The sequence below is a fragment of the Mustela nigripes genome, chromosome 12 (assembly GCF_022355385.1).
Source record: "Mustela nigripes isolate SB6536 chromosome 12, MUSNIG.SB6536, whole genome shotgun sequence".
NCBI classification, from domain to species: domain Eukaryota; kingdom Metazoa; phylum Chordata; class Mammalia; order Carnivora; family Mustelidae; genus Mustela; species Mustela nigripes.
The window spans coordinates 77,718,934-77,740,203 of NC_081568.1; the positions used below are offsets into that span (position 1 = coordinate 77,718,934).

General features: G+C 38.2%; 2 protein-coding genes across 2 annotated transcripts in view; both read left to right on the forward strand.

The window, feature by feature from the left end:
- The window catches only part of LOC132028601 (protocadherin alpha-C2), a 106,435-nt gene that overhangs the window by 19,275 nt on the left and 65,890 nt on the right, over positions 1-21,270 (forward strand). The gene's annotated exons all lie outside the window — the stretch shown is intronic.
- Positions 963-3,543, forward strand: PCDHAC1 (protocadherin alpha subfamily C, 1). Its single transcript, XM_059416611.1, has one exon. The coding sequence runs from the start codon at positions 964-966 to the stop codon at positions 3,469-3,471; it is 2,508 nt and encodes an 835-aa protein (XP_059272594.1). The 5' UTR covers position 963; the 3' UTR covers positions 3,472-3,543.

Genomic DNA, 21,270 nt, shown 5'->3' on the forward strand with positions numbered 1-21,270 from the left:
CCTGGTAAGGCACTCCGCCCCAGGACCTCCTGGGGAAAGAGAAACCGCTGACCCGCAGAAAGCCAAACTGTGAGCTTTGCGCTCACCCACCTGGGTGCCTTGAAAAGCCAGAGTCCCAGGGAAGCTTGAGGAGGCATCTATTTCCCAATTTGCCCCTCGCTGATCGCCTCTATTGAAAATTTGGCTCCTGGTATAAAAGAAGGTGCAGGAGAGGCTTTAACCCGCCGCGGAGAGTCTGGGAATCCAGCATGCGATGCCCCTCAGTCCTTAGTTTGGGGGCTCCTGTTTCCTTAAGCTTCGAAGGCGTGGTCATTCGTGGCTCGGATCCCGCCTCTCTCCGCCTCCGCCCCGTGGTTTTTCTGGCAGTTCCGCTCTCTTCGCCCGCACCGTAGGGGTTCTGGGGGGTTCGAGAGCCCTGGACTAGCCCCGGACTGGACGTTCCGCGGTCACACCGTGGCGAGAGAAGCCCAGCCCAGCTCAGTCCTAGTTACGCGCGGTCTTTAGGCGTTGGCTGTGGAGGTTACGCGGAGGCCGGCCTTAGGGCGTTGTCCTTCTGTTCGAGGGAAGATGGGTTAGCTTCTCCCAGCGTCTTCCGTGCCCCGCCCGGCGCCGGCCGCCAGGACTTCGGAGAGATCCCTGCCAGCGGCGAGTGGAGACGGTGCCTCCCTAGCCCGAGCTGTTTACCTCGTCTCTGCACCCCTAGGCGGCGCTGCGCTCCTCCTCACCCGCCAGCTCCGCTTTCCCAGACGGCTGCCGCACTTCCAATCCAGCGAGCAGATCTTCCAGCGGGCCAGCCCTGGGCAACTCCAGTGCGTCCAGGCTGCCGAACGTCGGCGCTCTGGGCATCTCTAGCCCGCGGCAGCGGGCAGCCGGCCCTTGCTCTTTCTAGCGGTTCATGCTCTCCGGGAGTCCGGAGCATGGTCCTGGGTCGCAGTTGGTGGAGCGAGGACGCCGAGAGGGAGGATGGTGGGCTGGAGGGTGGCGGTTCTGTGTCTGTGGGTCTCCTGCGGCTCTGCCGCCGGACAGCTGGAATATTCAGTGCTGGAGGAGACCGTGCGGGGCGTAGCCGTAGGCAATGTTTCCGCGGACTTGGGGCTGTCGGCGGCCGCCCTGTCCTTGAGGAACTTTCGCTTCCTTTCCAGACACCGAGAGCCCTACTTCGGGGTGGATCCGGCCAGCGGTAGTTTGGTGGTCCTAGAGCCGGCGGACCGTGAACGGCTGTGTGAGACCAAAGCTGTCTGCGTCTTGACCTATGAGCTGGTGCTTGAGGACCCGCTGGAGCTCCACACGATGAGAGTTCACATCGTGGACACCAACGACAACTCGCCTCTCTTCCCTGCTGGCGACGTGCAGCTGCACATCCCCGAGTTCCTGATGCCCGGAGCCCGCTTTACTCTCCCCAATGCTCAAGATGCTGACGAGGGAAGCAACGGGGTCCTAAACTACAGTCTGAGCCTCAGCCAGCACTTTCGCCTGATCATGGGATCGCGGGTGGACGGCAGTGAATACCCGGAGTTGGTATTAGAGAAAGCGCTGGATCGGGAGCAGCGCGCCACCCACCAGCTGGTGCTCACTGCCAGGGACGGCGGGCAGCCGGCGCGCTCGGGAGACGCACACGTTACGGTCCTAGTGGTGGACACAAACGACAACGCGCCTGTATTTGAGCACACAGTCTACCGCGCCAAGGTACCAGAGACTGCCCGCAACGGGACTGTGTTATTACGAGTTCAGGCCTCGGACCCGGATGAAGGCTCCAACGGGGAAATCCGGTACTTCTTAAGCAACAGCACTCGAGCAGCGCTGAGACACCACTTCCACGTGCACCCTAGAAATGGGGAGGTGCGGGTGGCTGCTTCTCTAGGTCCGCCTGAAACGTTGTTGGAGGCTTACATTGAGGCGAGGGATGAGGGCACCTTCGGGTTAGCTAGTACTGTCAAATTGCTGGTGGAAGTGACTGATGTGAACGATCACGCCCCTGAGGTCAATTTCCTGACTCTCTCCAGTTCGATTTCTGAGGACGCTCCCCCTGGCACAGTGATTGCTCTCCTTAGTCTCAGGGATGAGGATCTCGGTCCCAATGGTAAGGCCATCTGTAGCGTGTCCAGCGGAGGCCCTTTCAAGCTGAAGGCTTCCTTTGACAACTACTATAGCTTGCTGACTGATGGGCCGCTGGACCGGGAGCAGGTCAGCGAATACCAGGTCCTGATCACTGCCTCAGATGGTGGCTCGCCCCCCTTGAGCACCCGCAGGAAACTGACTGTGTTTGTTGCTGATGTGAATGACAATTCACCAAGCTTTGCTCAACCACAACAGGAACTTTTTGTGGCTGAAAACAATGGTCCTGGGGCGTCTCTAGGCCGGGTGTTTGCCCAGGATCCAGACCTGGGGAAGAACGGCCTTGTCTTCTATGAGTTGTTGGATATTATCTCTGAAAGGCAGAAAGTCTCTAGCTTGGTGGCAGTAGAATCACCCAGCGGGGCTATCACTGCCAAAATTTCCTTTGACTTTGAGCAGCTCAGGGGGTTTCACTTCCAAGTAGAAGCCCGGGATGGTGGTATTCCTCCCAGAAGTGCAACAGTGATCGTGAACTTGTTTGTGATAGATAGGAACGACAATGCTCCAGTCATCTTGTTTCCTGTGCCCAGGAATGGCTCTGTTCCAGTAGAAATTGTGCCCCGCTCTGCCAGGAGTGGACACTTGGTCACAAAAGTAGTAGCGGAGGATGCAGACAGTGGCTCTAATGCTTGGCTTTCCTACCATATTTCTCAGGCTTCTGACTCCAGGCTTTTCAGAATTTCAGCCAGTATGGGAGAACTCCGAACTGCCCGCTTAATTCTTCCCACTGATGCGGTTAAGCAGAGGGTGGTGGTGGAGGTTCGGGACCATGGAGACCCACCACTTTCCTCTTCCGTCACATTGGGTATACTCTTGAGCAACTCTGCTCCTCAGGTCCTCCCAAACTTTGAAGATACTTGGGAAACAGGAGGCCACCTTTCTACCCAGAACCTGTATTTAGTGATTGCTCTGGCCTGTATTTCCTTTTTATTTCTGGGGTGCTTACTTTTCTTTGTGTGTATCAAGGTGAACCAGAGCCCAGTTTGTTGTTCTCAAAGGTGCTGTGGCTCTCCAGAGGAACTGAGGTATGGGAGGAAGATGGCTTCAAATCCTCTGACATTAGCCACAATAGATGTCACTACAGTTGAGAGACTTTCTCAGACCTATCTCTATCGGGCCTCTTTAGGACCTGGTTCTGATAATAACAGTTTGCTGTTGCGTGGGGAATACAGTGCTGCTGACCTGAGAAATCTGGCTACTGGGGTAGGACTGAATTTGCCAATCGCCTGCATTCACATTCGGAATAGGAAGGGGGATCAGTTAAATGTCAATGCCATGGTAAGCAAATTTGGAGGGATTTTATTCCATTGGCCAGGAGGTGACTGTTTGCTATGTTCTGAAATGCTTCTTAGGTGAGTCTTTGGCAACACTTAATCCATTGAATTGAACACTTCTGCTTAGCAACCCCTGTGCTAAGAATTCTGGGAGTATATGAGTAATAAAAGACTGTCCTTGACCTCAGGGAACTTATAGTTTATTTTTGAGAAAAAAGGGTAAGAAATTCAAACCCATTAAAGAACAATAAAAGTAACATAATGTAAAGGTCTAAAATTAGAAAGAAAGTACCAGTTTTGGGTACAGGTAATAAATGACCTGGAAAGTCTTTAATTCCTTTTGGGAATTGGTTTAAGGATTATTTAAAGCATAAATCCGTCATTCAAAAAAATATTTTGAGCAACAGATATGTGTAAGGCATTCTGATACCAAAAGTGGGAATGAAAAATGTGCAATACTCTTTGCATAACATAAGCATAATATCATGGAAGATGAGATATTTCCTCAAACTATAATAATACACGATTTAATGATGATAACCTAAAAAAAATGTAAAAATAAATTGCAACGGATGTTCAAAGAAGGGAGAGAGACTGTGAGAGAACATTTGGGAATGGAAGAGGGAATCAGAGAAGGCATGGTGGTAGAGATGGCATTTGAATTAAATCTTGAGTGATACACCATTTAATAAAATGCTACATATTTTCTAGGTCAGACTTTAAATAAATGCCATTTTGGCAAACTAGTCTTTTTTGACAATGACAGTCTAAAACATTAGATAATAGCTAATTATCTAATTATTAATATCTAAAATATCTAAAATTAGATATAGCTAATAGCTCCACACAGTGTTTCTAAGTATATGGAAGTTATAAGCATGCCTCAGAACACATATTTGTATTGGTGGAATATAAAACTATTGGGTATAGGACTTGACAACCTTTAATTTTGTGTTTTTATTGATATATTCCACAAAAATAAAAGATGAGTTAATTGTTTTTTTAATTGTAATTCCAGTACAGTTAAAATACAATGTTAGATTCAATTCAGGTATACAATATAATGATTCAAAATTCCATATATTACTCAGTGCTTTAAAGAGAACTGTTACATCAGAAGCAGTTGTGTGTTCAAATTTGCCATTCAAACTCCATTTAACTTAGAATTAATTTTCGTATTATTTTAGAGGGCAGTATACTTTGAAATAAGTAAATACCATATTTGAGAATAGTACACCTAATGAAAGGTAAATTATTCAAATACTTAAATGTATCCATAGTGGCCCTTTACATTTCAGAAACTTTCTGAATAGCGTGAGGACAATCTTCAGCAATGTTACAGGATGACTTTCTGACTTCTCATAGAGATCATGGATACAAGGGAAGGAGATGCGCAGAGATTAGGAAAGGAAATGGAAGATTCCTTGTTTTACTATTCCAGGTAATAGGGGAAAAGTGAGTTATAAGTTATTCTTCTCCAAATAATGATGTTAACTGCAAATAGATTAACATGCCTTATAATTTTGCATATTTAATATTCTCACATGACAGAATGCAGTATATGAGATATGATTAGTAAATGCTTGTTGAATGAAAGAATAAATACATTTGATAGTGTATGAATTGGGTGTAACATAGAACAGTTCAACATAAGGGCAAAGATTTAACTCACTTTTCCAATTTACATGTATATATTTAACATTTTAAAGATCACTTTCAAATATATTATTTTAATGGTTATTTTCTTCCTCATATATAATAGAACAAAATAATGGGATTTTCTGGTCCTAGAGCTAGCTTGAAAGACCTCAGTGCTGTGTTTTGGCACTAAATATGATTGCAGTTCCTACTGATGACAAAGTGATTAGTAGGAATGCACGTCTTTGCATTGTGAAAGTCACAGTGGATGCAAATTAAAATGCAGTTGATTTAAAGGGAGAATATTGGTGTGCTATAATGTTAATATTTCAGGTATCAGAACACTTAGTGTATAAACTCTCTTCCTATCAAGAAAATTCATAACTTATTTCTTTTATTTCATTGCTTTCTCTAACCAAGAGAGATGAGAATACCAGTAATGTCTGAAGTTTGGGATTTGGATATTGTTTGAAAAACACATTTTGAGTAGACTTGAAAGGAAATGGGTCTGGAAGTTGGAAAATTCTTTAAAAGGAAAAATGTAGGGATACCTGGGTGGCTCAGTTGGTTAAGTGACCAACTCTTGACCTCAGCTCAGGTCTTGATCTCAGGGTTGTGGGTTTAAGCCCTACCTTGGGCTCCCTGTTGGGCATGGAGCCTACTTAAAAAAAAATAAATAAGGGGCGCCTGGGTGACTCAGTGGGTTAAGCCTCTGCCTTCAGCTCAGCTCATGATCTCAGGGTCCTGGGATCCCTCCCTCTCTCTCTCTCTGTCTGCCGCTCTGCCTACTTGTGATCTCTCTTTCTGTCAAATAAATAAATAATATCTTTTAAAAAATATATAAATGAAAGGATAAATATAGCTAATAACACAGAAAAATATCTCCAGCCACCAAATATTTAAACTTAAATGAGTGACAGTAACAAAGACGAACTGTTGATACATGCAGGAATACTGCACCATTCCAGTCATCCACTTGAGCAGTCTTTTTCTGTCAATGTTGATATTTTACTTTTTAGGTAGTCCACTGTCTGCCAATAACTTTGTGGACTGGATAATTCCTTACATATAAAGTGTGATGTATAAGAGCATGAATAAAATAACTTCTAGAGAGCTGGAATATTTGTAATTCACCCAGGCACTTTGTTACTTTCTTCTTCCTCTCCAACTGCGTATTGATCCAATCATGATTCTTTAGAAAAGAATGCTTGTCATAGTGTTCACTGAGTGCCTTAATAATGACTACATAATTCTAGAAAGGAAATATTTATTGCTTGAATTTTATAAAACAAAAATCCTTTGGAAAGAGTGCAATTTCCTAACAATTTTAACTGTGTGCCTGAGTTATACAGAATCATGTTGATGTATATGTGTTTCTATTTTGTTCAAATAGTAAGTCCTTCTTTTTTTTAGTTAAGTTCAAAATTTTTAATTCCAGTGTAGTTAACATACAGTATTATGTTATGTTATGATGTCCTGTGTTAGTTTCGGGTGGACAATATAGTGATTCAGCAATTCAGTACATCACCTGGTTCTCATCAGGACAAGTGCACACCTTAATCCCCACCACCTGTTTCACCCCCACCCCACCCCCACCTCCTCGCTGGTAACCTTCAGTGTGTTCTCTATAGTTGAGAGTCCATATCTTGGTTTGTTTCTCTCTCCTTTCCCACCACCCCCCTCCCCCGCTTTGCTCATTTGTTTTGTTTCTTAAATTATACATGTGAAGGAAACCATATAGTATCTGTCTTTCTCTGACTGTTGTGAATGTTATTTCACTTAACATTATACTGTCTAGACACTAATCCCTTCTGTTAGTTTACAGTGTATATCAACATATTTTACAATACTGGGGCACTTGGATGGCTCAGTTGGATAAGTGTTCTAGCTGTTGATCTCAGCTCAGTTCTTGATCTCAGGGTTGTGAGTTCAAGCCCAGTGTGGAGCTTACTTATAAAAACAAGCATATTTTATAAAAGTAAAATCTATCAGTTTAGGAAATTCAGGAAAGCAGTTTTATCTGTACTTCTCCTATTGATAATATTTTACAGATCGAAACAAAATTGATGTCCTGTGCAACAGTAGACAACATGTGTCTCGTATTAATTCTTTCTAAGATTTTTGATGGGCAATTTAATTTTGTTTAGATTGGTATCTAAGATGTTACCTCTGAGATGTAAATTTCTGCTTACCATTTAAAATTAATTATGTTAAAATTAATTACAAATTTTTTAGAATAAATATATTAATGTGGCAAAAATGCTCAACAGCAAACAACTGACTTAAGTATTCCATGTGAAAATTATAGTTTGGACACATCAATGTTATGTTATGTTAGTGTATTGTTCTTTTGGAGTTGAAGCAGTTTGCCCTTTGCCAGGATAGGTAGGGTATAGAATGTTTCCCCTTTGCGGTATTATTAGTTAACAGTGGTAGAATGTTTTTGACATTTCCAGGTGTTTTTATTTGTTAAAATATATGCCATTAGTAGGCTTTCCCATAGGTTAATTAGATATTTTCTCACATCTGTTTTGACTTTGAAACTGATAACTGTACTTTGAAAACCCTTAGAGTGCTGTAATTAAGAAAGCTTGCAGAGCATATGAAATACATTTGGGGGGCACCTGGGTGGATCAGTGAGTTAAGCTTCTGCCTTCAGTTCAAGTCATGATCTCAGGGTCCTGGGATCGAGCCCCACATCGGGCTCTTTGCTCAGTGAAGAGCCTGCTTCCCCCTCTCCCTCTGCCTGCCTCTCTGCCTGCTTGTGATCTCTCTGTCAAATAAATAAATAAAATATTTTTTAAAAAAGGAATACATTGGATTAAAAAAACTAGACAGTACAATAGAATTCATTGTATAATAGAGAAACCTCAAACTGGTAAGAGGGAAGGAAAAAGATCTTAATAATTGAGTAAACAGAAGGAAAAAACAATGCCTGGAAAATATATGAATGATAAAATTTTAACAACATGACTGATAACGAAGTCTTGGTGTTTGTTGCCTTCAATATTTACAGTTAGAGGAAAACAATAATATCCCAGAGACTAAATACATTTTGCAGGGTTAGGGTGAAGATGGATTAAATTGCGAAGAGGCTTTTACATTGGATATAATGGATATAATATGAATATCAGAAAGAATTAACATTTGGAAGAATGTCAAGTGAATGTGGATCATAGCCTAGGGTTCTGACTGAAGTATTATGGGAAGTAAGGAGTTTGTGGGTAAAGATTTTTTTAAAAAACAAAAACTAAACCATAAAAGTGGTTACTCACTTTGTTCCCAGTTTTAGTAGACAAGATGAGAATGGTTCAGGATACAAATAAATTGTATGTCTCTTCTATACTGCATTTATGAAAAAGAAAAGAATTAGGATAACAATTTCCTCCTCAAGCTAAAAACACAGAAGATCATTATATATTCATCTGGAACTTGTCTTTGAATCTAGGAATGAATATGCAATCACATATGCTCTCTCCTGTGCTGCAGAGAAAAAGGAAAAAATTTTTTGTTTCATCCTAAATTCTTGGCTGTTCTAGAACCATCTGTTTGCCATCTACATACATACTGTTTTCATAGAAGAGCTGTAATAATGACATACCCTCAAAAATGTTCTCTGAATTCATGCACATTATGCTTATTCTTTAGAATCTCTAAGCAAAAATTACAGCTGTTTTATTTAGTCTAAAAATGATGTTCATACAAAACATAAACAACCAGTTAAGACATCATCATAGTGCGGTTTTGCCTTTATACTTAACCCTTAAGATAAGTTTGTCATTTTCTTTTCTTACAAGGGTTTGGGGTCAAGGTTATTAAACAAATTCAAAGGTTTTTTTCTCTCTTTTCTATTCTTTGAACATGTTTATTTAGATTGGTGATATTTCTTTCTTAATTATTTAGTGGAATCACTAGTGATGGTCTCTGTGCTTTAGTTTTCTTTGTGGGAAAGTTTTAAGTCATGAAATTATATTTCTTTATCAGTAATAGAATTGTTTATATTTATATTTTTATTGATTTATAAATTATATTTCCCAAAATTATGTTAATTTCATCTAAGCTGTTTTTTGTTATGATGTTGTTATAATGTCTTGTTGTGATCTTTTTAACATCTGTAGGATCTGTAGTGCTATTCCCCTTTTCAAACCTGATGTTAGTTATTGTCACTTCTTATTTTTCCTGACTAGACTGGGAAGTAGTTTATTAATTACATTGGCTCTTCCAAAAACTAACTTTTGACTTTGGGGATTCCATTTCTTGTATATTTGCTTTCTATTTTATTAATTTCTGCTCTTAACTTTATTTCCTTCCTCATATTTTCTTTGTATTCATTTATTGAGATTAAAGTTTTTTCAAATTAAAGTTTTTTTTTCAGTGTTCCAAGATTCATTGTTGATGCACCACACCCAGTGCTCCACTCAATCTGTGCCCTCTTTAATACCCACCACCAGGCTCACCCATGCCCCTAAACCCTCTCCCCTCCAAAACCCTCAGTTTGTTTCTCATAGTTCACAGTCTCTTATGCTTCATCTCCCCCACCAATTTACCCCACTTCACTTTCCTTCTCCTAATGTCCTCCATGTTATTCCTTATGCTCCACAAGTAAGTGAAACCATATGATAATTGACTTTCTCTGCTTGACTTATTTCACCCAGCATAATCTCTTCCAGTCCCGTCCATGTTGATACAAAAGTTCAGTATTCATCCTTTCTGATGGCTGTGTAATATTCCACTATATATATGGACCATATCTTCTTTATCCATTCATCTATTGAAGGGCATGTTGGCCCTTTCCACAGTTTAGTGATTGTGGCCATTGCTGCTATGAACATTGGGGTACATATGGCCCTTCTTTTCACTACATCTGTATCTTTGGGGTAAATACCCAGTAGTGCCATTGCATGGTCATAGGGTAGCTCTATTTTTAACTTCTTGAGGAATCACCACACTGTTTTCCAAAGTGGCTACACCAACTTGCATTCCCACCAATAGTGTAAGAAGGTTCCCCTTTCTCCACATCCTCTCCAACTCTTATTGTTTCCTATCTTGTTAATTTTGGCCATTCTAACTGGTGTAAGGTGGTATCTCAATGTGGTTTTGATTTGAATCTACCTGATGACTAATGATGATGAACATTTTTTCATGTGTATGTTAGGCATTTGTATGTCTTCTTTGGAGAAGTGTCTGTTCATGTCTTCTGCCCATTTTTTGACATGATTATCTGTTTTGTGTGTGTTGAGTTTGAGGAGTTCTTTATAGATCTTGGATATCAGCCCTTTGGTTGTAGTGTCATTTGTGAGTATCTTCTCCCATTCCATGGGTTGTCTCTCTGTTTTGTTGACTGTTTCCTTTGCTGTTCAGAAGCTTTTGATCTTGATGAAATCCCAAAAGGTCATTTTTGCTTTTGTTTCCTTTTCCTTTGGAGACATGGCTTGAAAGAAGTTGCTATGGCTGATGTTGAAGAAGTTACTGCCTATGTTCTCCTCTAGGATTTCGATAGATTCCTGCCCAACATTGAAGTGTTTTATCCATTTCAAGTTTATCCTTGTGTATGGTGTAAGAAAATGGTCATGTTTCATTCTTCTATGCATAGCTGTCCAGTTTTCCCAGCACCATTTATTGAATAGACTGCCTTTATTCCACTGGATATTTTTTCCTGCCCATAGAGTTGGAGGTCCATCTGGACTCTCTACTCTGTTCCACTGGTCTATGTGTCTGTTTTTGTGTGAGTACCATGCTGTCTTTGTAATTAAAGCTTTGTATTAAAGCTTGAAATAAGGCAATGTGATGGCCGACCTTTGTTTTTCTTTTTCAACACTTCCTTCATGATTCAAGGTCTTTCCTGCTCGTGGTTTCTTACCTTTTCTCTCTCTATTGAATAAATAGAATATTTAAAAACAAATAAATAAAAAGCTCTAAATTTCCACTAAACTTGGTTTTAGCTGCTTCACACAAATCTCACTTTAACTGAAGCACAACATTCATAAAAGTTCATGTAACGTAAGTGTACAGCTTAATGAATAATCCAAAGCCAACCCAATCATGTAACCACCACAGAGGTAAGGAAGTAGAGAAATACCAGCAACCCACCCCACCCCATCCATCTATCATTATTCTCTTCTGATTTAACCATTATCATGAGTTCCAACACCATAAAAATTAAATCATATAGTATCATTATGTTTTTGTGTCTGGTTAATTTCATTCAGTATTATATATGTCTCCTTTCTCCCACAGCAAAAATCCCAGTTTTCATTTATATCAACCTAATTACTCATTTCTTACCTTATACTAAAACAACAGACTCAGAAAACAATACCAGCACTACACCAACAATATGATTATAGTATCAATTTAGTATTTTTGTCATTATTTTCATTTGTAGGGTGTATCCCACTAGGTATGAACAAATTATTGTGTATTAAAGTATCTTGGAATAGTTCATCTCTGTGTAGTTAAGCTTCCAAGTACATACAGAGTTAGGTTCATTTATTTTAAGTTGCTTTCAAATTGAGGCCTGAAACTAATACTACACTGTATTTTAGCTAACTGGAATTTAAATAAAAACTTGTAAAAAATAGGGGTTACTGGGGCAACTGGGTGGCTCAGTGGGTGAAGCCTCTGCCTTTGGCTCAGGTCATGATCCCAGGGTCCTGGGATGGAGCCCCGCATCGGGCCCTCTGCTCAGCAGGGAGCCTGCTTCCCCCTCTCTCTCTGCCTGCCTCTCTGCCTACTTGTGATCTCTCTGTCAAATAAAGAAATAAAATCTTTTAAAAAATAGGACTTGCTTTTTAAAATTTAATTTTTTTATAGTTTGTAAAATATTACAATGGTTCTGAACTAAATTTATAAAAGAAAGTATATTTAGAAAAGTCTCGTATTTGCTATGCTTGTTCCTCTACTTTAGTCCTTCTTTCCTCTTATAAGTAATCAAATTTTTATCCTTTTACTATTTCTTTTTGTATGTATATATATGTGTGCATGTGTATATATATATGTGTGTGTGTATATATATATATAAGCAAATATATATGTGTGTCAGTCTTCAGCTTTTTCAGGTAAATTATAAACTACAAAACATATTCTTCTCCGCTTTGGTTTTTCACTTTAGAATATAAACCTGTGATCATTCCATAGTAGTGTATAGAGATACTCTTTGTCTTTTAACCAACTGAGCCACCTGAGCGCCCCATTTACTCTTGGTCTCTTAATGATGTCTTTTGATTAACAGGAACTCCTAATTTTAATGAGATCCAATTTTTTGTATTTTCTTTTTACTTAGTACTCTTTCCTTCCTTTTAATGAAACGTAGCCTACTTCAAGGTAATGACAACATGCTTCTATATTATCTCCTAGAACATTGCTGTCTAATGGAACTTTCCATATGTTGGAAATTTTCTATATCTTCATATATAGGGCATACGGCTACTGAGCACTTGAAATGTGGCTAGTGAAACTGCGGGACTGAATATTTAATGTTACTAAATTTAATTCAAGCTTACGTTTAAATAGCTGTATCTTCTTAGTGGTTGCCATAGTTCCAGCAGCTTTCTTGTTTTAACATGCACTTAAGAATCTTAATCCATCTGAAATTGTATTTTTGAGTATTGTGTGTTGTCAGAGCTGAGATTGTTTCCATGTGTAAATCCAGTTGGATTGTCTGCATATACCGCACCATTTAATAAAAAAAGACCACCCTTTCTTACTGTTCTGCAGTGCTATCTTTGTCATTAACCAAGTGACTGTATATTTCTGCCAGTTTCTAGACTTTGATTCTGTTTCATTGGTCTAGTCCTCTATTCTTGTCCCAATACTGTCCTATATTAATATGTATCAATATATTATTGTGTAAGTTCTCCTGCTTTGTTCTTCTGCCTCCACATTAATTTAGCTCTTTTTGGTCCTTTGCATTTCTATAGAAATTATAGAATCAACTTGTCAATTCCTACAAAAAAACTCTGCTCTTCTTTCAATTGGAATTACACTGAATGGGCAGAAAATATGAGGCATATTGACTTTTTGACAAAATTTTAATTGGATTTTTATTTGCTGTGTAAAAAAATATGGGATTTATTAATATAATGATAATATATCCATAAATAGCTGGTCTGCTAACATTATATGTCCTTTTACTTATTTTATTTTTTCCTCTCAGTGTTTATGTGTGATTAATGTGTGTGGAGGGATATTTTGTGCAAGTTCATTAGATATTTGGTATTTTGAGGCTATTGTAAATGGCATTTAAAAATTTCATTTTATAATTGTTTTTGTTGCCGGTATATAGATATAAACCTAACTTTTATATTAAGTTTGTATCATGGTCCTTGCTAAATTTTGAAATCTCACATTTTATGTTATTTTATATTTTCTAAACACACTGTTATGCCATTTCCAATATTCTTAGCTTTATTTATTTATTTTTTAAATTTATAATCATATAGTTTCTGTATATGGTTTTGTGGCATTGCTGAAGTGATGATAGCCTTGTTTTATTTCTGATCTCAGAGTGAAAGTTTCTTGCATTTAATATGAGATAGACTTTTTCCCCAGAGGTCCTTTGTCAGGTTAAGGAAGCTTCCTTCCTTTTCTAATTTACTAAGAGATCTTTAAAAAATTATGAAAGGATATTAAATTTATCATATATTTCTCTGCTTATTGAAGTGATTGTATGATTTTATTCTTTTATTCAAATCATGAATCACATTGGTTGATTTATTAATAAACAAATATTGCTTTCTTGGAATAAACCTTGGTTGGTTTTAATGTATTACCCTTCTTTATATGACTGGATTTAGTTTCCCAACATTTTGTTTGGAATTTTAAAAAGATCTGTGTGTCTATGATAGAAAATCTGTGTCTATGATAGAAATTAGCTTGTAATTTTCCACTCTTGTAAGGTTTCTGTAAGAGTTTGTTATCAAAGCTATCCTGGCCTCATCTAATAAGTTAAGAAGTTTTACTTCCTTGGGCGCCTGAGTGGCTCAGTGGGTTAATCCTCTGCCTTCGGCTCAGGTCATGATCTCAGGGTCCTGGGATCGAGCCCCACATCGGGTCCCGCATCCGGCTCTCTGCTCAGCGGGAATCCTGCTTCCTCCTCTCTCTCTCTGCCTGCCTCTCTGCCTACTTGTAATCTCTCTCTGTCAAATAAATAAATAAAATCTTTAAAAAAAAAAAAAAAAGAAGTTTTACTTCCTTTTCAATTCTTTGGAAAGTTTGTGTAAATCAGTGTTTTCTTCTCCCAGAAATATGTGGAGAATTCAGAAGTAAGCTTTCTTGGATTAAAATTCTTTTCATGAAAATGTTTTCAATTATAAATTCAGTATCTGCAATAGGTATAGAGCTATATAAATTTTATATTTCTAGTTCTGTCAGTTTGGCAAGTTGTTTTTTTTTTTTCAACAATAACATTAAGCCTATATATTACATTATAAAATTTAGGCTTAATGTTATTGTATTTCTCATTATTTTAGTGTAGTAGGAACCATAATGGTGTTTCTTTTTCTTTTTCTTTTTTTAAAAGATTTTATTTGTCAGAGAGAGAGAGAGCACAAGAAGGGGGAGCAACAGGCAGAGGGAGAAGCAGGCTCCCTGCTAAGCAAGGAGCCTGATACAGGACTGGATCCTAGGAACCTGGGATCATGTCCTAGTTCAAGACAGATGCTTTTAACCGAGGCATCCCAATGGTGGTTTTTGTTTTGTTTTTGTTTTTTTTACATTCTTCATATTTGTATTTTTGCTTTCTTTTTTTTAGAATAAGTTATGCCAAAGATTTATTGACTTCAATAGCCTTTTTAATGATCTTCTTTTGATGGCCAGAAAATAAAAGACCTATATTTATTTATTTAGAGAGGGAGAGAGAGAGAGAGAGCAAGTAAGCAGGGGCTGAGAGAGCGTGAAAGAGAATATATATATATATAAAGATTTATTTATTTATTTATATTTTTAGAATGAGAGAGTGAGAGCATGCACGTGCACATGCACTCAACTTGGTGGAGGGGCAGAGGTAGAGAGAATCCCAAGTAGACTCCCAGCTTAGGCAGGGCTCGATTTCACCACCCTGAGATCATGAACCTGAGATGAAATCAAGAGTCAACTGCTTAATCAACTGCCCCACACTAGTACTGCAGACCTATCACCCTTAAATGAGCAATAGCAATACTGACAACTGACTCTTCGAGGAAAAAAAATGGAAGCCAGAAAGCAATGAAATGACATATTCAAAGGACTTAAAGCAGACAACTGCAAGCCTAGAATTTTATGCCCAGCAAAAATATCCTTCAGAAAGGAAAATAAATAAAAATATTTTCAACCAAAACTGAGGAAATATATCCTAAGCAAATTTTTGCTGAGGTAAACAGTGATTTCTTTAGGTATATGGAAAATATTTTCAGATAGAAGCTTAAAAAATATGGAAAAAAGGAAGGAGGGGGGAAGGAGGAAAGGAGGAAGAGGAGAAAGAATGAAGTAGTGGAGGTAAATAGTGACTGAATAAAACAACAATAATACATAGTAGGATTTAAAATATAAAAAGAGGGGCACCCGGGTGGCTTAGTTGGTTAAGTGGCTGCCTTCAGCTCGGGTCATGGTTCCAGGGTCCTGGGATCGAGCCCCACATCGGGCTCCCTGCTCAAAAGAGAGCCTGCTTCTCTCTCTCCCCGTCTCCCTGACGCTCTGCTTACTTGTGCTCTCTCTCTAGCTCTGTCAGATAAACAAACAAATATATATATATATATATATATAAATAAAATAAAATATAAAAAGAACTGAAATATATGAGAATGATAATGTTCTCATATTTGAAGAAAGGTAAATAGAATTAATGAATTTAATAGAATTAAAATTTAATACAATTAAAAGATTCTAAGGCCATTGTGTCATCCTAGAAGTGGTAAAAGTAAAAATTTACATTAGACTTTAATAAGTCAAGGATGCATGTTATATATTCTAGGGTAATCCATTTAAAATATTAAAAGAATATGTGGGGGTGTCTGGGTGGCTCAGTCAGTTAAGTATCTTCCTTAGGCTCAGGTCATAATGGAGCCCCAGGTCGGGCTCTCTGCTCAGCGGGGAGCCTGCTTGGCCCTCTCCTTCTGCCCCACCCCTCCTGCTCATGCTTGTGTGTGAGGGCATGCAACACATACTCTCTTTCTCTCTCAAATGAATAAATAAAAGATATTTTTAAAAAAGAGTATGAGACTGGACGCCTGGGTGGCTCAGTCAGGCCACTGCCTTCGACTCACGTCATGATCCCAGGGTCCTGGGATCGAGTTCCGCATCCAGCTCCTTGCTCATCAGGGAGCCTGCCTTTCTCTCTGCCTCTGCCTGCCACTCTGCCAGCTTGTGTGCATGCACTCTCTCTATGTCTCTGAAAAATAAACAAATAAATAAAATCTTTTAAAAAAGAGTATGAGACAAATAAGTTATTAATGGGGAGACAATAGGATAAAAATATACTAAATTAATTTATATAAAGGCAGGAAAGGGGGGGAAGACAAATTAGAACAGCTAGAATAAAAAAATAAGTAGTAAGATGATAGCTTTCAATTGAAGTGCATCCGTAGTTACATTAAATGTTAACAGGATAAACATTCCAATTGATGAAGGTAGACTGGTTAGAAATTAAACAACCATATGTCGCTTATTGGAGACATACCTTTATTAGAAGGATAAAGAAGTTGAAAGTAAAAGGATGGAAAGAGATTATTTCATGCAAACATTTATCAAAAGGAAACTATATACAGTATTTGCTATACAAACATGACATAGTACACCTTAAGGCAGGAAACTTAATAGTTATAAATTAACTATTACATATGATAAGATGGTCAGGAAGATATAATAATTGTAAATTGCATCCTACACATTTTAATAATAATTATTAGGTTATCTTACTTTAGGACACCTGAGCAACTTGAGTGTTTACACTCAAAGGGAAAAATGCTGGGTTTCCCCCCTAAAATTCCTTTTGTAGTTTATATGCCTTTTGAAGCTCTATAGTGATCTTTACCCATTTCTTCCTAGTTGTAAAATGAGAGTTTAGAACTGTCTCTGTTTCTTTTAATTATCTATTCCACTGTATAGTTCCTATCACTCCAAAAACATCTGTTCATGCTCTCAGCTTCTAATATTGGCTAATTCTTTCTGTTGATGATTGTGATTAAGAATATTGTCTTAACTTCTCTGCTGGATCTGCTTCTGTAATTGTTGTAGGTCATGAATTATTCTCTGAGACATAATTCTCTTTGGTTCCTATTTCTAGCCAGAGTTGGGACTATTTTGGAAAATATTAAAAATAGTCCATTAGGTCCAATAATTAATCGCAAGTTGTCTCTAGTCCCCAATTCGGTACCCAGAAATAACATAGACACTGAGGAAGTTAATAAGAGAGCTTGTTTTTCATTCCTGTTCTTTTGATTTGGAAAATGTCATGTAATAGGAAAAAAAAAGATTTTATATTTGTCTTCTTCTCTGAAAAAGAAGGACATATTCTCCATCTCCTTCAAAGTTTTTACAGGATACCTTCCTAAGCTTAACAACAGCCTGAGCAAGGTAGTTCATTATTAAGGTGTTTGAGATGAAACGCATCTCCCAAGCACCCATTCTCCACCACCAAAGATTAGAGTATTGGGAAGATTATAACTGTGCTGTCTGCATTCTGGTGTGTGGTGAATCACACCTGGTGACCTCTGATGCTTCTCAACTTTTGTTGAACTAAAAATCAGATTGGCCTGAGTTATAATGATACTCCTTGGAGAGCAAAGGGCTTTGGTTCTTATGTATTGTGCTTCGTCATCTGTGACCCTTGGGTTCATAGTTTGTTCATACTGATTTTTGCCACCGAACAAGAAGATTTACTCTCTGGGGGCACCTGGGTGGCTCAGTCATTAAGCATATGCCTTTAGCTCAGGTCATAATCCCAGGGTCCTGGGATCGAGCCCTGTATTGGGCTCCTTGCTCAGTGGGGAGCCTGCTTCTCCCTCTCCCACTCCCTCTGCTTGTGTTCCCTTTCTCACTGTGTCTCTATCAAATGAATAAATAAAATCTTTAAAAAAAAAAAAAAGAAGACTTACTCTCTGGGTAGTGAGGAGTTGAAAGTAGTTCCTGTTCATATTTGCAGTTACGATATTCTGTATTCAACCTATTTAAATGAGCAGAGGGATAAGCTGTGAAAACTTATCTGTATTTTAGGCATATTTCAGCTGCCATCTGCCTCATTCACTTTTGCCTCTCCTCTGAAGTACAATGTCCATTTTCATTCTATAAATCATTTACAAATTAATTTTATCTATATAAACTATTTTATCTACTTATCTATTGTTCTCATGCAATGTTCTGCCGAAGGTTGTATCCTAGAGTGGTTTGATTAAACTTATGTTGAGGTTTTTTCTCTTTTTTGTCTATACGATGGCTGCATAGTCTCCTATTCAAAAGCTTACTTAGGGGCTTTTAGAAATCCAAGAAGAGGAGAAACTCAAATCAATTTTTGTGCTTGAAGATTTCATTTGTGGGTTATAACATCAATAGAGTTTGTTTTACATCTAAAATAATACACAAATGTTGCACAGAAACTGTAAATCCCAAGAATCCCCCAAGGTATTAAGTAACCTAAATTTAGATTCATAACTCTATGCAGTTAAAGGAGTGGAATAACTTTCTTTTTTCCCCCATCACTTCTTCTTTTTTTTTTTTTTTTAAGATTTTAATTATTGGACAGAGACACAGGGAGAAAGGGAACACAGACCGGGGGAGTGAGAGAGGGAGAAGCAGGCTTCCCGCTGAGCAGGGAGAACAATGTGGGGCTCCAGGATGCTTGAATCATGACCTGAGCCAAAGGCAGACGCTTAACAACTGAGCCACCCAGGCATCCCTCCCATTGTCTTTTTTTTCTTTAATTTATTTTTTTTTTAATTTCTTTTCGGTGTTCCAGAATTCTTCAGCTCGGGTCATGATCTCAGGGTCCTGGGATTGAGCCCTGCATTGGGCTCTCCACTCAGCAGGGAGCCTGCTTCCCCCTCTCTCTCTGTCTGCCTCTTGCCTACTTGTGATCTCTCTCTCTTTCAAATAAATAAATAATATCTTTAAAAATATATAGAAACTTTGCAACTGTGGAAGACCATTTAGTTCTTCCTATGCTATTGCTTATGTTATTATTTCTGTATTAAATGCCGAACAATATTAGTCCCACAAGACAAAATTACAATTTCTTTTTTTTAAAAGATTTTATTTATTGATTTGACAGACAGAGATCACAAATAGGCAGAGAGGCAGGCAGAGAGAGAGAGAGAGAGGAGGAAGCAGGCTCCCTGCTGAGCAGAGAACCAGATGTGGGGCTCTATCCCAGGACCCTGGGATCATGACCTGAGTCAAAAGCAGAGGCTTTAACCCACTGAGTCACCCAGGTGCCCCCAAAATTATAATTTCTGATTAAGCAGTCAAAAGGCCATTTGTTCCTTTAGAGTTGATTTTCCTTATAGTATCTTTTCATTTTGACCCAAAAGAACTTCATTTAGAATTTTTTTGTAATGCATGTGTGCTGCAACAATTTCTCTTCCTTTTCCTCTATGTGAAAATGTATTTATTTCTCAAGTATTTTGGATGATATAGAATTCTGGGTTGATAGAGTCTGTTCTTACAGCATTTCAGAGATTTTATTCCACTATCTTCCCACCTCTATGATTTCTGATTAGAAGTCTATAGATATTTGAGTCATTGTTCCCTTTTTGTAATATTGTTGTTTTTGTTTCTCCCTCTGGGGGTTGAGGGCACCAATTTCAAGGTGGCTTTTTTTTTTTATACTTATCTTTGTTTCAGAAGTTTGACTGTGATATGTTCATTTGTGCTTTTCTTCATATTCACCCTGTTTGGAATTGACAGAGTTTATTGAATCTACAAATTTATGTTTTTCACCAAATTTGGAAAATTTTTAATTTTAATTTCTTCAAATATTGTTTGGTTCTCTTCTCTCTCTCCACTCTGGATTCCAATTATTTACATATGATACATCTTGATATTGGTTTTATCATAGTAGGGTTAAGGTTTGGTCTTTAATAATATTCATTCCTTATATTCCTTTCTTGTCCAATAGGTGTCTGAGACTTTGTTTATTTTATTTCATTTCTTTTTCTCTCTCAATTCATATTTGATCATTTGTATTGCTCTGTTTTCAGGTTCACTGCATTTTGCCTTTGTTATTTCCATTCTTCTACTAAGCTCACCCAGTGAATTTTTATTTCAGATATTCTGCTTTTTAGTACTAAATTTCCATTTGGCTCTTTTTTATATTTTCTATTTCTCTGTTAAGATTTACTTTCTTTCCATTCATACTAGCACATTTTCCTTTATTTTATTAAATATAGTAGCTACTTTTAAGTCATTGTCTGCATTATCTCAGGTTTGATGATGAACTTCTAAACGGTCTTTACCCTTGAGAATACATCACATTTTCCTGGTTCCTTATATGCTAAGAAATTTTGAATTGTGTCCTGGATATTACATATATTTTGTGGAGACTGCATTCTATTTTATTCCTTTGAAGGATGTTAATATTTTCTAGTAGAGGAAGAACTTGATTGAATTAGAAATATAAATTCTCTCTTGTTTGTGATGGGCAATAGTTCAAATTTTAGTTTAGTTCTTTTAGCTTTAGCATTGTTTTCTATATGTATGGTTTGGGGCTCTCTAAAGACATGGGAAGAATTCAGGTACAGATTTTAAAGATCCCTTTTTTGGTTCTCTCTAGCTCAAGTCTCCTCCCCTACTCCCCTCCCTGCTTGCTTGTTGCCACTGGCTCCTTCCTCTTGTTCCTTATGGAAGAGAAACTGAGGGCTATCTGTGCTTCAGTTTCCTCAAGCTTTGCCACAATCATGACTGTCTTCATTCCAAAGCAATGGAAACTCCATGCTAATCCCTTTTTCCAAATTTTGACTCCATCCCACTTCCCCTCAAATCTCCCTGCTTATTTTCAGGAGCTCTCAAAGAGTTGCTTTATAAATTTGTCCAGAGGCTACATTTGTTTTCTGTGAAAGGCCTGTTGTGACCTTACTTAGATATACTGGATTCAGCTTCAGATCTTATGTTTTTAAGTTTTTGTTAAATGTCATATTTGTCCAATAATTAAATATCATAATTTCTTTATTTTTGGCTAAAGCATTTGGAGAGTGAGATATCAAGAAATATATGTTCTTAAAGGAATAAACTTTAACCCTGTTGGATATAGGGTAAAGATGATATAAAACACTATGAT